Source organism: Myotis nattereri (genome assembly GCF_964212035.1).
Source record: "Myotis nattereri genome assembly, chromosome: 11".
Taxonomy (NCBI): Eukaryota; Metazoa; Chordata; class Mammalia; order Chiroptera; family Vespertilionidae; genus Myotis; species Myotis nattereri.
Genome location: NC_138086.1, coordinates 2,396,829 through 2,422,063, shown reverse-complemented (window position 1 = coordinate 2,422,063; position 25,235 = coordinate 2,396,829). Strand labels below are relative to the sequence as shown.

Genomic DNA, 25,235 nt, shown 5'->3' with positions numbered 1-25,235 from the left:
TGTTCATTAGGTTTCTTGTTCCTTTATTTTGATTTTTAGATTCAATTGTTATAGATATGTATTTATTGCCATATTGTTCATATCTTTTTTCTTTTTTGTGTGTGTGTTCATATTTTTTATCTTTCTGCCTTCTCCTCCTCCTTCTCCCCCTTTACCTCTTCCTCATTCTCCTCCTCCTCCTTCTTTTTCTTCTTAAAAAAGACCTTTCAACATTTCATGTAATACTGGTTTGGTGATAATGAACTCCTTTAGCATTTCCTTTTATAAAATTTTTATTCTTTATTGATTAAAGTATTAAATATGTCTCTTCTCCCCCCTGATTGACCTCTCCCAGCCACACCTACCCTCTTCTTTAGCTTTTTCTTGTCTGTGAAGCTCTTTCTGACCTTTAATTCTAAATGAGAGCTTTGCTGGGTAGAGTAATCTTTGTTGTGGGTCCTTGCTGTTTATCGCTTTGAATATTTCTTGCCACTCCCTTCTGGCCTGCAAAATTTCTGTTGAGAAATCAGCTGACAGTCATCTGGGAACTTCCTTATAAGTCACTAACTGCTCTTCTCTTGCTGCTTTTAAGATTCTCTCTTTTTCTTTAAGCCTTGGCATTTTAATTATGATGTGTCTTGCCTCTTTGGGTTCCTCTTGTTTGGGACTCTCTGCTTCCTGGACTTGTAAGTTCACTTTTTTCATCAGGTAGGGGAAGTTTTGTCATTATTTTTTCAAATAGGTTGTCGATATCTTGCTCTCTCTCTCTTCTCCTTCAGGCACCCCCATGATGTGAATGTTGCTTGAAGTTGTCCCAGAGGCTCCTTACACTATCTTCATATTTTTGGATTCTTTTTTCTTTGTGCTCTTCTGATTGGGTGTTTTTTGCTTCATCATATTACAAATAGCTTATTTGATTCTTGGAATCCTCCACTCTACTGTTGGTTCCCTGTAAATTATTCTTCATTTCAGTTAGTGTATCCTCCATTTCTGACTGGTCCTTTTTCTTGTCTTTTATGTTCTCCCTAAGATCCTTAAAATAATCACTAAGATCTTGAAAGTCTCACTAAGTCCCCTGAAGCTTTCATTAAGATCCTTGAGCATCCTTATAACCATTGTTTTGAACTCTGTATCTAATAGTTTTCTTGCTTCCATTTCACTTAGTTCTTTTTCTGGAGATTTCTCCTGTTCTTTCAGTTGTGACATGTTTCTTTGTGTCCACATTTTGGCTGCTTCCCTGTGTTTGCTTCTATGTGTTGGGTGGAGCTGCTATGTCTCCTGGAGTTGGTAGAGTGGCCTTGTGTAGTAGGTGTCTTTCAGGTCCCAGTGGCTCAGCCTCCCCAGTCACCTGAGCTGGGCCCTCTAGGTGCACCCCTGTGTGGGCTGTGTGCACAGTCTTGTTGTAGTTGAGCCCTGATTGCTGTTGGTGTCAGTGGGAGGAGTTGACCTTCAGGCCAATTGGCTGTGAAGACCAGCTGTGACTACAGTGGAAGAGCTGCTGTGTAGGAGACACCCTTCTAGAGCAGGCCTTGCTTCTATGAGGCTTTGGTGCTCACTGAATCTGTCCCTTGAGTGTGTAGCTTGTGGATGTGTAGAGTTGTAATCTGGATGGTCTCACACTGACCACTGGGTACACTGGCTCTTGGATCTCCAGGGAGGTGCAAAGTCAGCCACTGCCTGGGGCCACCCATCAGGAGCTATAGAGCAATCCGCAGATGGCTGCTACTTGTGTTGTGTTTGGAGATGCCCAGGTGAGGCCCAGGTGTGAAGCAAGGTAGGCTGGTGCTCGTGCGGGGTCTTGGGCCTCTTATTGATAGGTATGTAGCACACCTAGTCCAACTGCTGTTTGTTTGGGAGATTTTAGGAAATCTGAAGCCTGAGGCAGGATAGGCCATTCAGATGGAAAAGCTGCTGCAAACAGTTTGGGTGAAGCTGCAATTGGGTGGGGCGGGGTCTCAAGAATCACCAGGGCTGAGCGAACAGTGTGAGCCAGGCTGATGGAGATTCAGATATGGCTACTAGTCAGCTCTGTGATGGGGGAGGTCACAGAACAAGAACAATGACCACTACCAGCACTTTTGTCTGGGAGAAAGCTGCCCCCTAGTTCCTAGCCCTTTGCCAGACAGTCTAGTTCCTGGCTCTCTCCAAGCCATTGCCCCAGCACTGGAGCTCAGAGGGAGTGGGACCATGTAAGTTTGTGCACTGGCCCTTTAAAAGGAACTGCTTGGGTATCCAGCAGCCTCCGTGTTACTCAGCCACAATCCCCACTGGTTTTTACAGCCCAAATTAAAGGGACTTCTCTTCCTGGCACTGGAATCCTGGGCCCTGGGTCTGGTGTGAGGCTGGGGCCCCTTGTTCCTCACGGGAAGCCTCTGTAGCCACACTATCCCTCTCGATTAAAAACATGCCACGCACAAAAATCAATGCCCGCATGGGTGTTGGGCCAGCCCGTTCCCTGTTCCCTGTCTCCGGCCCTCCTACCAGCCTCGATGCACTTTCTTCTTTACTTCTCTAGTGGGACGTGCATTCAGCCAGCTTTCAGGTGGGTTCTGGATGATGGCAGCTCTGTATTTCAGTTGTAATGTCGATGTGGTTGTGGGAGACGCGCTTACGTACGCCACCATCTTGGTTCCTCTCCAGACACTTACTGCTTCAAACCTTGTCTCTGTGACGTTCGTCACGCTCTCCTTGGGCGTCAGGATCTTCCTCTTCTCGGGCGTCACTTGTTTTGCGAATGGGGCTCACTCAGCACGTGGTTTGGGCATGTGGTCCATATTGTGGAATGACTGCAGCCTGGAAATCTTTAAGTAATTGGAATCACAGCGAAAAACTTTATGCCCATGATGAGTATCCAAACGAATTTGCTTTTAGATCTTTTGAAATTTGGAAGAATCATTCAGGAAAGTAACACAGGGTTTTGTTTCCTTGTTTCCTCTTCGACCTCCTCCTTTCTGGGTGATGCAAGCAGCACCTGACATGCCCAGCAGGTGGGGCCACATTCGAACGCCAGCCTTGATGCAGGGACAGCGTTCAGGAGCCTTCTCCCCAGGCTCTTCCACTCCAAGCCTGGACCTCCCCTGAGTTGGCCGGGCATGGCCTGTCCCTACGTCTCAGGGTCCTGCTCACTCCTGCTCATGGGAAGGCCCCTCGCTGGGATGTAAACGTGCTGTCACAGTTAAGGAGCTGGACATTTCTAGAACCGTCGTCCCAATGGGCTGTGAGCTCCTGGTGCTTGGGGACTCATTTAGACCAATGTGCATCACTCTGCATGGTCCTCCTTTGGGGAAGGACGTCTGGGTTGTACATGGCAGGTGCTGTTAACAGTATCGCAGGAGCCGGCCGGGTGCTGGTGCAGGAGCCGACTGGGTACAGGAGCTGGCTAGGTGCTGGTGCAGGAGCTGACTGGGTGTAGGAGCTGGCCGGGTGCTGGTGCAGGAGCCGAGTGGGTGCAGGAGCTGGCTGGGTGCTGGTGCAGGAGCCGGCTGGGTGCTGGTGCAGGAGCCGGCTGGGTGCTGATGCAAGAGCCGACTGGGTGTAGGAGCCGGCTGGGTGCTGGTGCAGGAGCCGGCCGGGTGCAGGAGTGACCTCACACCACGTTCTGAGAATGCGAATCTCAGAGTGGGTGCTCAGCGCTAGCTGAGGAGCTCAGGTAACTGGAGCGGCTGCTGCTTGCCCTTGGGGTGCAGGGAGCCTGCCTCTCACCTTTGCGAGTTGCTCTCCACACTCTTCGCATCCAGCGGGACAGGCCGAGGTTCTGAAAGGGGATCCTGGGGGCAGAACTCGCCATTTTCACATTTGTGTAGCCCGGCGGGAACCAGCGCCCGCGATGCTGCGATGCCGAGTGGAGAGGGCTGCGCCTGAGTCCTGCCTCCTGCCAAGGACCTGGACACCATGGCTCACAGACACGCGAGGCCTCAGCTTACAATGTGCATCACACCGCTGGGGAGAACCCCAAGGTTTTGGAATCTGGGTTTTCCAAGTTAGGGACCAGCACGCAGTGTGGGCCTCAGGCTGCGGGGCGTCAGCTCCTCCAGCAGGCCACAGTGCTTGAGTTTCTTTGAGGTTTTTGTTTCCTTTGCCTGTTGAGGATAATGTCCGTTTTCCTGAGCCCTATTCTATGAGCTATTAACCCAACCGAGCACTTCCTCCCTCCGGTGCCCCGTCTCTCGCCCACATGATCAGACCATCAGGGCAGGACTAGGAACAGCCGCTGGTGACAAGCACTATTTGCCTCTGGATGACTTTTCAGAAAGCAGTCTCCCTGGGCAGACAGAGCGACTGGCTTCCGCACGAACAGTACCATTCCACAGCAGCCTGGGAACAGTGTCGCTGCCGCTCTAAGACGAGGCGCGCCCGCATGTGCTGATTTGGCCTAAATACTTTCTGATCGGGTTGTCAGCCCCCGAGGACAGGAGAGCGATTTCTATGGAGCACCCGGGAGCTGCGGCTCCTGCTAGGTCATGTGACCGCTGTCAGAAGCCTCCCCGGCGCCTCATGGCGCAGCCCTAACCAACCGGGCAGGCACTGGCTGCTGCTGAAAGAGCGCAAGGAGCGAAAAGGGCTGGACCCACGTGGCGCTTCTTCACCGCGTACTTTGGGGCAAAGCATCTACTCTCGCCGCCCCGTCATTCCCGGCTTCATACACTGGGAGGGCCGTGTTTGTGAAGCTGGCCGGCGGAGCTGTCCAGGGCGTGCGCCTTTCGAATGGGAAGGACAAGTGGAAGGGAGGAGGTCGTGGTGGGTCTCAGCCTTTCACTAGAAAGAGAAGGAACCTTAAATTCCCTCCCGTGTCCTGTGCCTGATTGTACTGCAGTCCTGGGCCATTTACCCGCCACTAGGAAATGTGGCACCTAAAGTCCCACCGACCGCAGCGGGAACGCAGGGTTCAGGGGGCGGTCACAGGAGTGCCCTGCTATGGAGGTGCCTCCGCGAGGCGTCCCGTGTGACGGCATCGCGCATCCCCCGGGACAGTAACAAGCGACACCAAGGCAGCGTTTCGCATCGCATCCCGCTGACGGGGAAGCTGGTCTCTCCCACAAGCTCAGCCTCCGCCTGGTGCTGGCACAGCCCACATGTGACCGTGTCGCACGCGGCGTCGGCGCCCACTCCACGTGGAACCAGGGACGGCCCAGCACGTCGCTGCCCTCCGTGTGTTTGCTTTGTTTATCACTGTTGTGAGAGGAGGAATTGCTACGACCGAAAGCAAGCTGCTGACGAACGAAGGTGATTTCTGGGGTGGAGAGAACTTCCGAGTCCGCCCCGAGGTCACGCCGTCCCCCGGGACGTCACGGGCACCGTCTACTGGTGTCAACACCTGAGATCAGCTTCCAGGGTCCCTGGTCAGCCCCACACCCACTGCCCTCCTGTCTCTGAATGATGGGAACAGGGTGTGGGCACCCCAGTCCATGGTGCTGGGGTCCCCTTACAGATCCCAGCAGCCAACGGGCTCACTGAGCCCACGTGGATTCAAAGACTTCCAAGCGTTTGGGGCTTTGAGAGAAAGTCCCCACCTCCCACCTCCCACCTCCCACCTCCCACCTCCCACCTCACACCTCACACCTCACACCTCACACCTCCCACCTCCCACCTCCCACCTCCCACCTCACACCTCACACCTCCCACCTCCCACCTCCCACCTCCCACCTGTCCCGGTGGAGAAGGGAGTGAGCAAATGCCCACGGCAGAAGCGAGGGGCAGAGGGGGCGGGACACACCACGCTGGTGCTGATGAGGCGTGGAACTGTCTATCTTATTTAAAACCCTTTTTGCAATTGAGAAATACGACACTTGGGAGGACTGAGGAAGCACATAGAAGCTCTAAAGAAAACGTTTTCTCAAGGCTCTGCTGCAGGCCCTGGAGGTGACTCCAGCTTCCCAGGGGACGTGCTACATGGTGACGGATGCACAGAGAGAGGCGGCTCTTTGTACAGGTGACTCAGGAGGTTGTGAAACTAAGTCTGGAAGATGTAGAACTTTACTGGCTGGAGCCTAGCTCGTGGGATTTATTATAATTTGGGTTTTGGGAGCCCTACCTAGATGAGTCCTGGGTCATGAGAAGCCAAAACTGATGGGCAAGCGCTGAGCAGGTCCCTGGGTCAGTGGCGATCAGCCCAGCCCGCATCTCAGCCGAGCAGAGTGCAGAGGAGCTGTGACTTTCCATGACCTGCACTCTAGTGACTGACAGAAAGCACAGTCTTACAGACTGTGGGGACCCTATTCAGAGTACGCCCCAGGCACAAGGCCCCTCTGAGTGTGGGAGTCTTAATTAGAGTGTCCAAGGTGGGGTTGCTATACGCAGGTGCACAGCAAGGCCACAGCTATCGCACTGTGCACTGGGCAAGCATGCCCTTCTAGCCCCCAAAAGACCGAGGTCACTATTTGGAAAGCAGCCTCCTTGTCTAAGTCGGATAAAGTTGTTACTGACCAGCTAGCACGGGGCTGCATTATGCGGAAGATGTGTTACTGGCCAGCAGGCTGCTGCTATGGGGACAGAGGCTGCTGCTGTGTGGAAAGACCGATTGTTACCCAGCTGTGTGCAGCTACCTGCTGGTGGGACTTTGCTTTGAAGGACTGTTTTGTCTACTGGCTCCTTGTTAGCAATGGCCACATGGCCACTGGCTTCTACAATAAAGACTCTCTTATACACCCACGACTTCTCATGGTTTCTCCGTCAGATACCCTGTGTCCGAGAAGGTCCAGCCCCTGACAAAGGGGCTTGGGCCCGACCGTTCACGCAGTGGAGCAGGATGAAGGAACAGAGTTCCAACACAGACTCACAGCTGGAACCTGGGGGAAATGTCAGTGACACCCATATTCTGTTCCAGAAACGTGTGGATGAATAACTTGAAAAAGTGAGTAATTCTGTCCTCAGTACCTGCTCTTCCTAAACAGAAGCCTGAGGTGGTGCTCAGTGGGTGTGCAGGACAGGAGACAAAGGTCTCCTGAGGAAGACGGAGAAACAGCTGTTCAGCAGCAGTGATGATGGTGACAGCTCAGAGGCATGTCTGCCTCCGGGCGGCCATTCCTGAAGAGCTCAGGACTTCTAGTGAACTGTGCGCATCTCATTATCTTACAGAACATCGTAACAATGAAGGTTATGTGAACATAGGTAAAATACAAAGATGAATACTTACAAGCAATGCAAAATAATGAAGAGAATTATACCATATTTTCCATAAGCCTACAACTATTAATATCTAAATTTACGGCAGAAGAGGTTTGCTTGATAGTGTGAGCAAAGCCTGGATCCCTCCTCTTATTGTAGAAGACTTATTGTAGAAGTCGCAAGTTATCGCCCTAGCTGGTTTGGCTCAGTGGATAGAGCATTGGCCTGTGGACTGAAGTGCCCCAGGTTTGATTTCAGTCAAGGGCACAGGCGCGGGTTGCAGGCTCAATCCCCAGTAGGGGGTGTGTAGAAGGCAGCCGATCAGTGATTCTCTCTCATCATTGATGTTTCTATCTCTCTCCCTTCTCCCTTCCTCTCTGAAATCAATCAAAATATGTATATAAAAAAGAGTTGCAAGTTATCTTAGATTCCTGCTCACGTGTTGGTTTTAGTCGTTTATTCATTCATTCAACTGATTTTATTAAGAATATTGTTTGCATCAGGGGCTCTGTGTGTTCCTGGGGCTGATTTCTTTATCTGAGAACAGACCACATATAAGCAAATAAACATAATTTAGAAAGACAACTTCAGATGGCAGCACCCGTGAGAAGATGTAGACAGAGATGGAGAAGGGACTGCTCCCAAGCTCATCAGGAAAGACGGGGCAAAGGACTCAGAGGGCACGGATTGCGGGGCAAGGGCCCGGGTGGGAATGGACCTGCATGGTCCAGAAACAGAGACGGCCAGGCTGCTGGGGGAGAATTTGGAGGTTTTTTTTAAATCCTCACCCAGGGGTATTTCCCCCCCATGATTTTTAGAGAGAGGGTGGAAGGGAGGGAGGGCAGAGAGAGAAACATTGATGTGAGACACATTGATTGGTTGCCTCCCGCATGGGGCCCGACCAGGGCCAGGGGTTGAACCTGCAACCCAGACAGGTGCCTTCGACCAGAAAGGCTCAAGACCCTTCAGTGCTCAGGCCAATGCTCCAACCAGTGAGCTACATAGGCCAGGTATTGAAGTTTTTTTTAAAAAAAATTAACTTATGGGGGTAACATTGGTTAGTAACAGTATATAAATTTTAGGTGCACAGCTTTACGATATGACATCTGTATATTCTATTGTGTGCCCCCTCCCAGGTCTGGATGCCTTTACGGTAACATTTACTTTAACAGCAAAGGGAGGCCATGGCGAGGTTTAAGGTAAGAGGCACATGATGACAAGATACTTTTAAAAGGTCACTGGCTCCAGGCAGGGTCGATGCATGAGCCGGGACCATCCACACGGATCCCAGCGGCTGAGGCTGGGGATGGAGTGAGGGGAGAAGTGGGTAGAGCCGCTGGGATTGGCTAACAGAGCAAATGAGATTTTCACTTAGTTAATGTAGATTCAGCTCATTTCTTTATCTCACCTGTTCTTCTTGATACTTCCAAATTTCTGCAACCATTTAGCTTGTAAAATATTCTGTAATTGTCTCAACTCTTCATCCCTCAGACAGCCACAGCAAGGCGCGGTCTCAGTCACAGCCTTAGCTCACCCAAAGCCAAAAGCCTGCATCCGCACCGAGAAACGCACTGCCCGCCGCCAGCGCCAACAGCCTCCGCGCCTTGTCACGTGGACAGCATGTCTGGACATTCGATCTCTGTCATCTTAGCCAGTGCATGGATCTCAGGGAAGATACATTTGCCCAAATACCAGAGAAAATTATTAGCCAATAGCTTAACCCCAAACTCAATTAACCTGGAATAGTTCTGTCACTGCGGGAGCTGGTGGGTTCAGTGTCCTAAGACCCATTCGGGCTGAGACCAACCAGACCCATTCGGGCTGATACCAATCAGGTATCAGGCTTGAGAAAACAAACTTGCTAAGAAATGAAGATTGCACATCTGCACCATGTATAGAACCTGCTTGGGTGCCGGTGTGGGGGCTCAGACGTCGGGAGACCCTCAGCCCAGCGGGGCCGGCTGTGGCAGCAGCACCTCCAGTCCAGCCGGGCCTGGCACACACATGCACTGCCCTAGAAGTGCCGTTCCTCCAGGCCAGGCTCGGAGCTGCCGGAAACCGGATGGTGCCTTTCCCGCTCACAGTGCCGCGGAGCTCTAACCACAAGCGGCCGTCAGCCTAGGACTCAGTCCGCACTTGTAACTCAGGGGACAATCAGGACGCAGAAGTAAACATGGGATGTGTTTTCAGGCTCCAAAAGGCTGGCCTGAAGTGCCAGGAAATATCTGTTGAATGAACCCAGAGTGTGCCCCTGGCCCCGCCTGGAGGACGGGCGGCAGCTCGATGGCCACGTGTCCCCCGTGTCAGACACGAGCGTGAAGGTAAGGTCAGGGTCACTGGAAATGCAGGTGAGACTCTGAGCCACAGCATTGATGCAAACGGACCATTTTGGACGAATGGATACCAGTGCTTCATTAACAGGTCTTCTTTAACGGCATCTACTGTCTATAGCACTACATGAGCACTCAGAGGGTGAAAGGCAGCTTCCTATGCTAATCAGCAAACTGTGATTTCTTCTAGAATATTCTTATGCATTTAACATTTTCTAGCTTTGGCTCGTGGCTCTCTCACCTTCGCCGGCTATGTGGGAATACTGCACGAGCCATTCCTGGGACACACGAGCAGCTCAGATCCTATAAAATATTCATCTGCTTTCAGAGATATTTGCACCCTGCTGGCAAACGTAGACAAAGTCATATGGAGACTCATTAAAATGGCTATTTTAATGGCAAATGCTTTCATCAAACCTCTCTTTCCACTAAACATTTTCTTCAGAATTATTTTCATTAAGAAGTTGAACAATTTCCACATTAGCTGCTAATCCCCTTTCATTTAAAAGTCTGCTGATAAAATTCTTTGCTTGTCATTCAAATAGTGAGGAATAATTATAGACGGGGCTTCCATCTCAGCTTCATTAATGGTAAATTGCATGGACGTCTGAAGCATAAGTCAGCTTTGATACATCTCAGAATGCAATTTCCACGGCTTCCCTGGGCTGCGTGCAATTAATTACACAGTTACTAAGGGGACGCGTGCTAATGAGAGCCACCTCAGCCAGGCCACCGCCTCACAACACGCCTCCTGCATCTCGCTTCCTTCTGTGACTTGGTCCAGACAAAAACCCACCGCCATGGACAATGTCGTGGTTTTAAATGCGAGTCGTAGCTGCTTCAATGAACGCATGTCTGAAGAAAAATTAATTAGATTTTATGTTAGTTCTACTAATTTTTTCCTTTTTTAAAAAATATATTTTATTGACTTTTTACAGAGAGGAAGGGAGAGGGATAGAGAGTTAGAAACATTGATGAGAGAGAAACATCCATCAGCTGCCTCCTGCACACTCCCCACTGGGGATGTGTCCACAACCAAGGCACATGCCCTTGACCGGAATTGAACCCGGGACCCTTTAGTCCGCAGGCCGATACTCTATCCACTGAGCCAAACCGGTCGGGGCTAATTTTTGCCTTTTAAAAGTTTAAAATATCTACCCAAGGCATCTCAAACTCCTAAACTAGCTGTTTCTCAGACAAAACATTACAGGTGATGCCCTGGCCGGTGGCTAAGTGGTTAGAGCGCCGGCCAGCACACTGAAGGGTCTCAGGTTTGATTCTCGGTCAAGGGCACGTACTTGGGTTGCAAGCTTGATCCCCAGCCCAGCTGGTGTGTGTGCGGGAGGCAACCACTTGATGTGTTTCTCTCACATCAATGTTTCTTTCTCTTTCCCTCCCTCCTCCCTCCCTTTGCACTCTCTCTAATCAATGGGAAAAGTCTCCTCGAGTGAGGATTAACAACAAAAAGACATTACAGGTAAGGTGTCTTGTTTCTACCAATGATCTGTTCTCCTTCAAAGGTAAGTGAGAAATAGTGGAAAAGTCGGAAGACACCACATAAAAATTGAAGAGATAAATCCAATCATTCTAATTTTTAACAATTGATTTTAGAGAAAGAGGAAAGGAGAGAGAGAGAAACATGGACTTGTTGTTCCACTTATTCACGCATTCATTGGTTGCTCCTTGTATGTGCCCTGACTGGGGGTCGAGCCTGCAACCTTGGCAGGTCAGGTGCCGCTCTAACCACTGAGCACACAGCAGGCCCATCAGATCATTCTGAATGGACTACACTCTCCTCATCCTGTTCTCACCCAAGTCACACCTATGCCTGGCGGTAATGAAGCCCCTCATTCCCGTGGATCGTTGAGTTTGTGAACTTTTAGCACAGAGACTGCCACTCACCGTACAAGGAAGGGAGCGTTTCTGAGACTCTGACATGGAGTAGACATCAGGACGGTGACCCCGCTAACGCCCCATTCTGTCTCCTTCTTATAAATGACAGAAGCAGGGATGATGCATTTGCATGTATTTGTTTTACAGCAACTGCTATTACTGTAAGTCGGTGGTTCTCAACCTTCTGGCCCTTTAAATACAGTTCCTCATGTTGTGACCCAACCATAACATTATTTTCATTGCTACTTCATAACGTAATGTTGCTACTGTTATGAATCGTCATGTGAATATCTGATATGCAGGATGGTCTTAGGCGACCCCTGTGAAAGGGTCGTTTGACCGCCAAAGGGTCGCGACCCACAGGTTGAGAACCGCTGCTGTAAGTGACTGCACAGGCCTTATTAAGTGAGGAAATAAAATGTGGATGTTGCCTCCACCATGTGCATTGACATGTGAAATACACTTGAAGCCAGAGTTTCTTAGAAATTCCGTTTATGTACAAAAGCCAGTTGCAAACCAAGCGGGGCTTCTCGAGAGCTGGCAGGACGGAGGGAAGCGAAGGGGGAGATTGGCACGCAGCCTGGAGGCACCCAGGCACCCGCCGGAGCAGTCTCCAGGCCCAACAAATTCTAGGAGGAACCGGCCCGAGCCGGCAGCATTGGCGCCCAGGCGCCAGGCCGGGGGACGGACAGGCAGCGCTGTGATGAAGAAGGGGGCTCCGGTTGGCTGCAGCGATGGCATCGGTGCCCGCGGTGCCCGCGGTGCCCGCATCTTTGGGGCGGGCTTCCCAGCAGGCGTCAGTGACGGCCTCTGCGTGTGCGCCACAGCCGATTCCTGTGTTCAATGGCCACCCCACCCTCCTCGGCTGAAGGGCACCTACAAAATTCAAACGGCCAATTCCAGGCCACGGTCTCGGACCCCCACACCCGCACCGTCACCCGACTGACAGGAAGAAGCCCAGGAGATGACGACAATGGTGATCACGGGGACCTTTCAGGCCCAGGAAAGAGGAGGAACGGTTGCCTAGCAACGCAGACGGCTTCTCCCCCATCACAAAGCCCAGATCTTTTCTTAGAACAGCCTTTTGTGTTCTGTGCCTGTGATGTGCTCATTATGATTTCCCGATGATGTTTTTAGGAAGAAGGAATTTCAGTGAGTGGTGTGAGGTGCCCAGGAGACAGTCGGCGGCAGGAGCTCGCTCCCGCTCCCGTGCCGGATGGGAAGCACCAGGTCCACACAGTGGAAAGTACCGGCAGGGATTCCAACGGCGCTCATGGGGCCCCGGCTTCCTCCTCTCTCTCGCTCTCCTTCCTTCCCTCCCTTCCTTCCTTCCTTCCCTCCTTCCCTCCCTCCTTCCTTCCTTCCTTCCTTCCTTCCTTCCTTCCCTCCCTTCCTTCCCTCCTTCCCTCCCTCCTTCCTTCCTTCCTTCCCTCCCTCCCTTCCTTCCTTCCCTCCCTCCCTCCCTCCTTCCTTCCTTCCTTCCTTCCTTCCTTCCTTCCTTCTTTCCCTCCCCCTTCCCTCCGTCCTTCCTTCCTTCCTTCCTTCCTTCCTTCCTTCCTTCCCTCTCTCCCTCCCTCCCTCCCTTCCTCCCTCCCCCCTTCCTTCCCTCCTTCATTCTCTCTCTCTTTCATATTTATTATTATTTTTAATCCTCACCGAGGATATGTTTATTGATTCTAGAGAGAGGAAGAGGGATAGAGAAACATCGCTGTGAGACGCAGCGATCCATTGCCGCTGTACGTGCGCCAGATGGGGATCAAACCGACAGCCCAGCGATGTGCCCTGACCGGGACTCGAGCCCACAGCCTTTCAGTGTATGGCATGATGCTCCAGCCCACTGAGCACCCAGCCAGCCCAAGTACTTTGGGTTTTAATTCCTAATGTGCAATAAGATAAGAATAGGAGGAGAGAAACGTCACCAATACTGGAACAGCTCACACAAGACTCAAAAATGTATCTTCTCTTCACCAGCCAAACGTGCTAAGAGGGAGCAGAGCCTGGAGCCGAGCCTGTGCCCCGGCCTTCCTGTCAGCGCGGAACAGCTGCCACCCTGCGGAGAAAGGGACAGTGGGCTCCAGGGTCAGCCACAGCCACTGAGCGTGCGGCCAACATTCCTCACCCAACTGCTTTGAGATGAGGAGTTCGAAGGAGAGGAGAGAAGAAAGGTGACCTATCAAAAGCCATTTTCACTGCTTAGGGTGAAGGTAGAGAAGAGACTATCCAAGATATTTTCCATCTTTTTTTCAGCTCGACTGCAGGAATGACGCCCCGTGCGTTTGCGAGGGGTGGGGGTGCAGTGCCACCCTCTGCCCTCCTGCTCCAGCTCGCGCAGCCGGAGCCTGCCCGCCAACAGCCGGGTCACCCTCGCCCAACGTGTGCGCCCGGGTTTCCCCCTGCAGGGCCCTCACCTGCCCCCGCCTGCCGACCGCGCTCCAGTCCCCACGCAGCAGGCTCAGTGACGCGCGGTGCCTGCGAAGGGCGGTCAGGCCCGCCTGCACACAGACAGGTGAGCGGGGAGCCCGCGCTCAGAGGCGGCCCCTCGGACGCCTTTCTTTATCACGCAGGACGTGACATCGGTCGGCAGGCGGCCGGTCCGCGGGTGGACCGGCAGGTGGTGGGAACCTACGTGCCACAGGCCCCGTGCTCTCTTGGTTTGACTGGCCGTGGACGTATGTTCCCAGGCAGTAGAAGGCGGGGTCACCTGAAGACCCTCCCCCACAAGACACTGGGAGGCACTGGGCCAGTGGCAGGCCAGCCTCTCACAAGATTAAGGGGACCCCTCAGAAATCCGAAAGAAGAGGGGTGCGGACACCACGGCGGGAGCCACGTGGCCGCAGACGCCCAGGCCCTGGGGGAGGGGTAAGGCCTGGCTGTCACTGAGCTCGAGGGGCCACGGGGCCTGCCTGCCGGAGGCAGGAGTTGGCCGTGAGCCCACACACCAGGACCCTCAGCAGGCCCCCTCTCAGCGCAAGGGTTCCCCAGGGACTCCACATGGGCCTCGCTGGTCAGAGGACGGAGGCTCACAGCGCAGAGGTGGCTGTCCGGGGTCTCGGTGAGGGGCTGCGTCGTAATGGCCGAGGACGCTGGAACGGGAACCAACAACATGACGAGCAGAGCACAGCAGCGACTTCACAGAGAAGGAACGGCACGGCTACAGTGAAAACGTAGCCCTTGAAGTGGGGGAACGCCCCGGGGGGCCCCAGGGACCGGACTCCACTGAGGAGGCCAAGCGACAGCCCCCGGGAGGCCGGGGAGGGGGCCCGACCTCTCCCCGAGGGAACTGGGAGGGTGGGAGAGTCGTGGAACCGCACACAGTGTGGTGTTTCCTGGCGCTGACGGCATGCAGGCTTCCCCAGTTCAGAAGCCACAGAAAGACCAGGGCTAAAAGGACAATGAAATCAGCCCCGTCCGGGCACAAGGAAACCCCGGGCCAGCGAGGTGCAGACCGAGGGGACAGTGTGCCTGACGCAGAAGGGCCCCGACCGGCCGCAGCGACGGCCCCCAAGCAGGAAAAGTCTTTTCAAAGCGACGAGAGGAGAGCAACGGGAATCTGATCCTGGCTCCTCGGCTATGCAAGTGTGAGGATCATTTGAAGAATTTTCCAGACACAAGCTTGGGAGATTTTCTGACTGAAAAAGGATATATTTCAGGTAGAAAAACAAATAAATTTTATCCCAAACAAGAATGAAGGAGAAATGGTGAAGGAAACAAAAAACACCTGTTAAAATGGACGTCACGTGGGCCGGGGGGCTCAGCGGTTAGAGCTCCAGCCCCACGCCCTGAAGGGTCTTGGGTTCGATTCCTGGTCAAGGCATGTGCCTGAGTTGCAGGTTAGATCCCCTGTCCTGGACAGAGTGTGTGCAGGAGGCAACCAATCGATGTGTCGGTTGCATGGATGTGTCTGTCTGTCTGTCTGTCTCCCTCCCTCCCTTCCACTGTCTAAAAATCAATGGGAAAATATCCTCAGCTGAGGATTAACAAAAAATTTTAAAAAAGAAAGTCAGTCTCCACAAGTGCTGACCTCAAAAATGGTTACTTTAAGGGTAAACAGAGTGAGAGGGACCCGGCAGTGACCTGGGAGCCAGGCAGAGGCGGTAACTTCTGACCTGGTCAAGGTTAAACCCACCAGGACACCTGCTCAGCTGTGACGGCGCCCGAGGACGAGCGGAGGGAGCGAGCACTCCGTCTGCGCGGACGCTGAGAGACGAAGCCGGAAGGCGAGGCACAGCCTGCTGTGTGTGCGCTCAGCGCAGGTGCAGGTCCTGCAAACGGGCTCTGAACAGAAGCCGCATTCAGAGCTGGGACTCACTCACTTGGGAGGCAGCTGGATGAGCCCCCTTCAAGGGTGAGGCGGAGAGGGCGGGGCCTGCTGATCAGTGACTAACACCTACTGTGCGCCAGGCACACACTGGGCACTGCGCCCACAGGTCCTGTGGGGCTGACTGGCTCTTCCTGGAGCGTGAGAAGCGGGCACGGGTTGGTTTCGGGCCTGAGAGTGTCCCGGGGCAGGTGTGACAAGGCCTCGAGGACACGCCAGGTGGGAAATGGCAGCCGGAGGACAGGTTGGGATGAGACCCAGGAGGCTCTGAAAAGCCACCCACGCCCCAGGCGTTAGCCGCGCACTCCACGGCCGCGGCGGAGAGGTCACCCACGCCACCTCACGGACTCCAGCGATAGGTTCCCGGCCAGCAGCAGCCCCTGTCCTCACACTTGTCCGTCCCTGTCACCCTGACTCTGGCCCCTGGCCCCTGGCCCCATCTTCCTGCTCTGAGAGTCAACACAGCCCAGGACTCCCACCACGGAGCCCCACATGACGCAGCGTGTGCCAGCTTCCCATGGCTGCCCACGGCTGCCCACGGAGGAGGACCCCAGCAGGCGACTCACATCTGCTTCACGTGCGGGCGAGCGGCATGTCTCCCTTGAGGCATTTGTGGCCTTTCACGCCCAGGAGGCCTTTGTGTGAACGTCAGGGTGAGAGAGGACGTCACATCATGTGTAGACGAGCTCCCCCGAGGGGAGGCCCACGCCGAGGAGTGGAGCCGCGTCAGGGAGGGAGCAGGACGAGGGGGGGGGGGCTGCCTCTGGGTGGCCTGTCACCTTCCCCTTGAGGACACTCTCTGAGGGCTCCTGGGTGAGCAGCTGGCCGACACGGGAGGTCCAGGTGAGTGCGCTCAGGCCAGGAGTGTGGTGGAGAGACGGGCTGTGAGCGAGAACGGCCAGGCGCCACGTGGGAACACAGGCTCCTAATGAGACTCGAGGCGCGTGGAGCCGCGGTGGTGGAGGCCGCGCGTCCATTGGGGGAGGTATACCGACGTGCGGCGGTGCCTGTGTCAGCTCGGGGACACGCCCCCCACCCGTGGGTCTGCCACGCCCACGCCAGGTCAGTGTGGCGGCGGGAGCTCCCCTTTTGTGGCGCGCAGCCTGGGGTCCCTCCCTGTTGTGACGTCCATTCCCCAGGCTTCCTGAGGACAGCGGCCGCCACATACACATGCTCAGGGGCGCCAGAAGCTGCTCAGGCCTCATGTTCCAGGGGCAGAGGGCACGTGTGGCGCTGGGTCCACACCCCTCCCCGTGGACGCGGTTGCTTCGGGCAGGCTCTGCAGGCCGTTGTCCTGGTGAAGTCCTCTGCGCTTTGCCCGAAGGGGGACAGGATCAAGTCAACGTTTTTCGTCACATCCCCAAAGCCTGAGCTCGGGCTGCTCAGCCTGAACAGCAGGGGACCCGCGGGGCCAACCGGTGGCCGTGCCCTGGGCTCCTCCATCCACGTCACTGCCTGCACGGCTGACCCTGGCACCCCTCACGCGGGACTGGCTCCCGACATTCGCTGAGGGTGCCAGCCTTCCAGGAATAGGTGGGTTCCCAGGGGCCCTTGACCTCCTGGAGGGATGCAGTGGGTTTCCCATGCATGTACACACAGTACGTTCACATATTTGTGCAAAGCCGCCTGCCCGGGGCCCCTGCCATACACCTGTCACCAGGCCCTGGAGTGTCCCGGGGCAGGTGTGACAAGGCCTCGAGGACACGACCAGGTGGGAAATTGGCAGCCTCCCACTCCTCTGCCCAGATCCTCTGTCCCTGCAAACACGGGAACCACCCCTCCCCATCAGGCCCTGTGCTGGCACAGATCCAGCCCACCCCTTCCACCTGTCCTGGGCTGCCCAGCCCCACGGGCCCCTGACAGCCCTCACCCTGCCCGCTGCCGGGTCCTGGGCCGCGACGTCCTCCCTTGGGGGAAGCCCTGGCCCCATTTCTTTGTGGCGACCCTTGTGGCGTCTGTAAGGACAACTGTGGGCGAGGGAGGCCAGCGAGGTGGCGCGTGCAGCTTGGAGGCCGCGGGGGGGCTGGAGGAGGCCTATGCAGAGCCGCTTTGCAGGTGAGATGCAGGTTGAGGTGCGTCCGGGATGCAGGAGGTCCCAGTTTTGAGCCAAGCTCATTGGATCCAAGTCTGTGCTGTCCACGCCATGTGCTGGGCTCTCGAGGGCAGCCCGCTTGTCCGCACGTCCTCTCCACAGCTGCCCGGGAACCCTCCCTCCCTAGTTGAGCGCTGGCCGGCCTCTCGCCCTGAGCCCTGGTTACCTGGTGCCCCGAAGACCACCTGGATCGCCTGGGTCACTGATCTCATCAGTGGTCCCGTCACCTGTGTGGGGCCTGCGTCCTGTGTCCTGCGTCCTCCGTCACCCGGCAGACTCCTCTCCCTCCGGGCACAGTCTCGCCGGCCGCTGTCTCCTCGCTGAGATTCTGTTTCCATGGCTTCCTGGCATGAGGTCACAGCACATGCGTGTCGCTACTGTGGGCACAGTGACGAAGACAGGGCGAAGGCTGCTCCCGGACCAGCCCCCAGGCTGCAGGGTGATGGTTTGTCCTCCGCCACTCCTTCCTGTAACGATGACTCTGTGCTTTGCGACAGGAAACGTTCCCGTGTTGCCCTCGGGAAGGTCGCTGTGCCAGTTACATTTTCTGATGCCTTGGCCACTCCTCCCTCTGCTGTGGGTCTGCTTCACTCCCACTGGCTGTGTGTCCCCTTGAACCTTCCAGGTAGGACGCGCCCCTGCACCGGGCCTGCATGGCGCGGGCCTGGCGAGGCTTATCGGGGCCTCCGAGTCCTCGGGGCGGCTCAGGGAGTGCGCGCTGGCCGACTGCGGCTTCTGGTCACAGTGGTCACCGTCCTGGAGCTTCGGCGCCTAAGGCTGTCGGAGTTCATGTGACCATTTTTTTTTTTAAATTAAATCTTTATTGTTCAGATTATTACATTTGTTCCTCTTTTTCCCCCTATAACTCCCCTCCTCCCAGTTCCCACCCCACCCTCCGCCCTCACTCCCCACCCACTGTCCTCATCCATAGGTGCATGATTTTTGTCCAGTCTCTTCCCACACCCCCTCACACGCCTTTCCCCCCCAAGAATAGTCAGTCTACTCCCTTTCTATGTCCCTGATTCTATTATATTCACCAGTTTATTCTGTTCATCAGATTATTTATTCACTTGATTCTTAGATTCACTTGTTGATAGATGTGTATTTGTTGTTCATAATTTGTATCTGTACCTTTTTCTTCTTCTTCCTCTTCTTAAAGGATACCTTTCAGCATTTCATATAATCCTGGTTTGGTTGTGATGAACTCCTTTAGCTTTTCCTTGTCTGTGAAGCTCTTTATCTGACCTTCAGTTCTGAATGATAGCTTTGCTGGATAAAGTAATCTTGGTTGTAGGTTCTTGGTATTCATCACTTTGAATATTTCTTGCCATGCCCTTCTGGCCTGCAAAGTTTCTGTTGAGAAATCAGCTGACAGTCGTATGGGTACTCCCTTGTAGGTAACTGAGTTTCTTTCTCTTGCTGTTTTTAAGATTCTCTCTTTATCTTTTGCTCTTGGCATTTTAATTATGATGTGTCTTGGTGTGGTCCTCTTTGGATTCCTTTTGTTTGGGGTTCTCTGTGCCTCCTGGACCTGCAAGTCTATTTCTTTCACCAGGTAGGGGAAGTTTTCTGTCATTATTTCTTCAAATAGGTTTTCAATATCTTGCTCTCTCTCATCTTCTGGCACCCCTATAATTCTGATGTTGGTACGCTTGAAGCTGTCCCAGAGGCTCCTTACACTATCTTCATATTTTCGGATTCTTTTTTAATTTTGCTTTTCCGGTTGGGTGTTTTTTGCTTCTTCGCATTTCAAATCTTTGACTTGATTCTTGCACTCCTCTGGTCTGCTGTTGGGAGTCTGTATAATATTCTTTATTTCAGTCAGTGTATGCTTAATTTCTAGTTGGTTCTTTATCACAACATTGAGGGTCTCATTAGATTTCTTGAGGATCTCACTACATTTATCGGCGGTCTCACCAGTCTTTTCGAGGGCCTTACTAAATTTGTCAGCGGCTTCTAGACAGTTCTTGAGAGACCTTAAAAGTGTGGTTTTGAACTCTATATCCTCCATTTCTGTCCTGTTCCTTTGTCTCCGCGTTTTCTATGCTTTCTTGGTGCACCCCCTTGTGGTCTTTGGCACAGTTTTGTTGTAGTTAAGCCTTGATTGTTCTAGGTAATACTGGGGGGAATTTGACCTCCAGGCCAACTGGCTATGAGAATCAGCTTTGTCTGCAGTGGGAGAACTTCTGTGCTGGATCTCCAGGGCGGCGCTAATCTAGCCTCTGCCTGAGGCTAACCAGCAAATGCCTCCCTGCAAGGCTTGGGCAGGGTGGGTCCCAGGGGATCACCAGGGCGGACGGAGCAAGCAGTTATGGCTGCTCTCAGTCCCGTCCCCAGAGGCTCTGCCTCTCAGAGTCCCAGCAACCGCTGCAAACCTCGGAGAGAAAGCTGCCTTCGAGTTCCGACTGATGCCAGACAGTCCCGCTTCTCCTGTTTGAGTCTGGGTCCCCAGAGACTCGCCTGGAACTGGAGCTCAGAGCCTGAGACTCCCTCCCGATTGAAACAGACAACCGCGCCCTCAGCCGCCAGCCCGCTCCGGGCACCTCCGCACCTTTGTATTTTCCGCACTGCGCCTCCTCTGAGTCTCGGTATGCTGTTCTCTTTCCTTCTAGTTGTAGAATTTCCCCTCAGCCAGCCTTCCTGTGGTTCTGGGTGATGTCCATTCTGTGTTTTAGTTGTATTTTTGAAGTGGTTGTTCGTGGCAGCAATCTCCAGTGTTTACCTATGCTGCCATCTTGGTTTTTCCTCACGTGCCCTTTGAACACAGCTCTGGTCCACTCACCACATGCTGCAGCCTTAGCCCTGCACACGGCCTGTGAGTCCAGAGCTGAGCGCTGAGCCCTGCCACCTGCGTGCAGAGGGTGAGGTGTTTTGCAAACATGCTTCGTGGGGCTCAGGTGTGTGGCATCTCTAGGCCTCTCCACTCCAGGCGAGGGACAGGCCTGGTGTGAGGACAGCCATGGGGTGGGGAGAGCGCCTGAACTGGCCGGCAGAGTGAGCAGAAGGGCAGACGGCCAGGACCCTGAGTGAGGACAGGCCTTCAAGGAAGGCCCGGCCCCCTTGCAGGCCCACGTGGCACATCCACGGTGCGCACACTCCCGCTCCATCGCCAGGCTCCTGCCCAGGCCCGAGGGACCCCCGAGACAGTGCTGGCTCAGGAGACAGGCCTTGAGTCTGCGCTGCGCATCCGCGTGGTGACGGGGGGCCAGGGTGGAGGTGCACTCGGCCTCTCACTGCATCAGGGCTCAGAGTCGGTGACCTTCTGCAGGGACACCTCCCATTAGGCGTGGCAATGCCACGGCCACGTGAAGGCTAGGTCAGCGTGTGCGGCGCGTGCATTTCCCTGGAGAACTAACTGCCATGCGTGTACTCGCTGTGATGCCACGCCACAGTTCTCCGTGGGAAGCGCAGTGCTTCCATGTCCCGTTGGGCCTGAGACCTCCTCGGCTGTAAGCGCGGCTGAAATCGGACACGATGTGGAACCAGGAGCCTCGACACCCTCCAGCCAGTGTGGCGGAGGCACACGGCCCAGCGCGGCAGCGACTGAAAACCTGACCTGCGGTGAGTTTCCTTCTCTAAAAGGGACAAATATTGTTGAAAACAATTTAGTGGATTCACTATCCGGCCACATACGTCTGTGAGGAAGTGTGTAAAGGCAGGTGGCCCTGTCCAGGGTGTCCTCCATCCCTGGAGCCGCAGCAGAGGGGAGGGCGCAGTGGACCGTCCTCCACCCCCGGGGCAGAGCAAAGATGTGTGTGTCCAGCTCAGCGGCTGGACAATGGGCTGCTGGTCTTGGCCTCATTGCAGGCTACCCCCCAGCCGCATGGTGCATCCGTCCCCACATCTCGTCCAAACGGCCCGGCATCCTGGGCTCCTGCTTGCAGACCCGGGCACCCAAGACAGACGTCCCCCGGTGCACCCCAAAATGGACACACCGGTGACACCATAGCCTGTCGGGGCCTTAGGGCCTCTCCAGGCCCCATCTCCGGGCTCTGCAGTCAGACTTTTTAGTGAAAATGCGATTTCCTGTGTCCCCCAAATTCATATGTTGAAACCTACCCCCCACGAGATGGCGGCTGACGGTGAGGACTGAGGGGCGATGAGGTCACCAGGTGGCCTCGTGACCAGAATGGTGCCCTTGTACTAGTGAAAGGGACCCCAGAGGGCCCTCTCCCCTCTACCATGGCGGACAGAGTGGGAGGCCTTCCACCCGACGCCAGCCTCGGGAGCCTGTGGTGCTGTCACAGCCGCGGACACACTGGGACCTGCTGTCTGAGGTCCTCCGTCTCCATTGGCATTAAGTAAACAAGTCGGGGCGTCCCCACAGAGGGAAGCGCTTAACCATCACCAAGACCGGGTCTGGGCAATGACCGAACACGCGCCAGACAGGAAGGAGCCTGGCTGCGACCTGGCAGCGAGCGGACCCGGTGCCCGATGGAGATGGCAGCGAAGGGGGCCGAGCTCTGAACGTCTCTCCTAGTAAGGCGGGGTTAATCACGTGCCAGTGGCAGGACACGGCCACGCACGCATGTCCCGCTGAGGAAGGCACGCTGGGCGGGTGGGCAGGGAGCAGGCCACCCTGCAGAGGCCGATGGCGGGTCCTCACGGAGACGGCCTGGCCCACAGGCCTCCTGCCAGGCTGAGCCCTGCGCCCTCCCCTCCGCCAGTGTCCCTGTGCGGCATGAGCAGCATGCAAGCGACATTCACTTACCCCGAGGATGCTGGGCAGCCTGGGGGAGGGGCAAGTGCTGTCTGTTAGTTGGAGGTTAAGAAAGCAGCGCACAGTAGGCGCTAATGCACGCCCTCCCCACCCGGTAACCTGCAGAACCTCTCGGGTCCGCACGTGGGGCTGGCACTCAGGGCAGGAGCAGGACACGGAGTCACACTGGCCACTCACTCAGAGGCCCCAGCAGAGGAGCCCGATGCAGGGCCACACCCTGCTCATCGGCTGCGCAGCCAGCTAGGGTCTCCCCGAGCCACCATCATGACGCGACAGGACGCGCAGGCGGGGTGGGCGGGGTCGCGGAGCGGGTTTGGGCCTTACCAGGACCATGTGGCCGGTCGAGATGTCCATGTTGGGCAGCGCCGGCTCCTCGGACCAGGACGAGGTGCTGCTCCGCGCGGAAGGGCTGGGCATTGGACCGTCGCTGAACTGCGAGGACACGCTGTTGATGCGCGACATGTGTGGGGCCTCCGGGCGGTCAGAGGTGCGCACGGCCATGCGCTGGCGGCAGAGCTCCTGGGAGACAGTGGGAGACACGGGCGTCAGTGCCACCTGGACAGACCACACACACACACAGCACAGACCACACACACACACACACACACACACACGCTGCAGACCATACACACACACAAACACAGCACAGACCACACACACACACACACACACACACACACACACACATACACGCTGCACAGACCAAACAGCTACACCCCCCAGATACTCACATACCTACACGCACACACAGATTCATACACACAGAGATATATACACATACACAATGCACAATCCATAGCGATACACACACACCCAGATACTCACACACTGCACGCACACACAGATTCAGAAAAAGGGCCCCAGCCAGCGCTGTGGTCACCCCGACTCGCCTCACAACCATGCTTCGTGCAGACGCCTTTCCTTTGCTGTTGGGACGTGGCCCGGGGCGGGGGTGGGGATTTGCATTGTGGGCCGAGATATGGAAAATGGTCTGAGTCAGGGGTTCAGGAAAAACACACAATTCTTTTCGGGTCTTCCCTTTCCCCCCAAACACCACCAAACGGATAAAAGCCCACACAGGAGAGAGTGAGTAAAGGCGCGTGGGAAGGAAAGTGCACGGCTGACGGGAAAGTTTGTGTCCATTGTTTAAGGGGCAATCTCAGGGTGGGGCCTGAGAGGCGCCAGTCAGCTCACTCCGTGTCTTGTCCACAGGTGACACCCTAACACGTCGTGGCGGAGAGGACGTGGCGGGGACGATGTGGCCCACACAGCACCGGCCTATAGTGCTCAGATTCGCGGGCCACTAGCCGAGTGCCCAGCACGTCTCCATACAACAGGGCCTTTGGAAGCATTCTAACACCGTGCCGTGAACTCCCTGTTCTGCCCGGGAAGGCATCACGTGACTGGGGCTGGCAAAGTTAAACTCTGTCAAGAAAAGGTTACGTGCCCCCGGATGTGGCACATGCCTGGGTTGCAGGCTTTCCGTGTCCAGGGACAGCGTGGTCACCTGCATGATGGGCTTTCCGTGTCCAGGGACAGCGTGGTCACCTGCATGATGGGCTTTCCGTGTCCAGGGACAGCGTGGTCACCTGCATGATGGGCTTTCCGTGTCCAGGGACAGCGTGGTCACCCGCAGGACGGCTTTCTGTGTTCAAGTTCTGTGGTTTGCACCTGTGTGCAGCCCAGCTGCTGCCTGGGCTGGGGGCTTAGGGCTGAGCTTCCTGGGACTTCGTGAGAACAAGGTGCCTCCAGGCCAGGCTCTGAGCACCCGAGGTGGGACAACAGCAGGCGGCCATGCCCTTTTCCACCCCTGTGCCAGGGCTTCCGCTGCCTTGTCGCCCTAATCTGGGACATGGGAAGGGACAACACACTCATCCTTGTCATGGGCAGTGGCATGAGCATGGTACAGGCACAGGAGAGGCGGCAGCAACCACTCCCTGTGTTGGCTTCAGAGTAACAGTGCCGGAGGCCGGCTGCACACCTGGCTGGGGCCCAGGGCCTGCCACCTGGTGCCGACACAGAGGCCACAGCTGTCTGTCTGTGACAAACGGGGGGCCTCGGAGCCTGTGACTTTGAACGCCGCATTATTATGGGATGGGGATCTCCCCGGCTCTTCCATCCGGCCTGCAGCGCACAGAGTCCCTCCACGCGGCAGGCCCGCCTCTGGGACACAGCCGCGCCCCCTCCCCTCTGCCGCACGGCCCTCCCCGACGGTCACCGGCACCTCAGGTGTCCCAGGGGTGCAGCGGGAAGCAGCCGTCCCTCTGCCTTCAGGTGTCCCGGTGGCTCGCGTTGTCTTCTGGGGTCATTGTGAGCATGGCGGAGAGAGGGAGGCCCTCTGCTGCTTATAGCTTGTGGATTGATACCAGAATGTCCGTGTTTCCTCTGTGCTGCTCCTTGGACGTGAGCCCTAAGGAAAAGCTAACTTGTCTTTAAAACAGAGAACAACATAGGCTGGCCCTGTCTGCCCAGCCGAGACGGTGGAGCGCGGGCTCGGCACTCCCTGGGCCGGGTTCTGTGAAGAGATGGCCTTCTGCAGCCGCACCTCTGCGACTGGTGTGAGCGGACTGGACAGCTCAGGCTGGGCCCATCCCCGAAGGGGCCAGTGAGGACCACAGCCAGCCTAAGGGTGCCGTCTGTCCTTGAAAGGCAATCGCAGTCCACAGGGTGACAAATGGAGGCGTGACCCTCTGACCCCTGGCAACAACCGAATGCGTGGGCTGGGCGCCAACACCCTGAGGTGATCTGAGGCTCACGGCACTGCTCCCGCCTGGGCACAGCTGCCGTCACCCTGCCCAG

At 55.5% G+C, this 25,235-nt stretch overlaps 1 protein-coding gene across 1 annotated transcript in view; it reads right to left on the bottom strand.

The window, feature by feature from the left end:
- PTPRN2 (protein tyrosine phosphatase receptor type N2) overlaps positions 1–25,235 on the bottom strand; it is a 477,757-nt gene that overhangs the window by 51,877 nt on the left and 400,645 nt on the right. Inside the window, exon 14 of the mRNA XM_081101859.1 lies at positions 22,761–22,955. Coding sequence (XP_080957985.1) covers positions 22,761–22,955 — 195 coding nt within the window. The remainder of the gene's footprint in view (positions 1–22,760; positions 22,956–25,235) is intronic.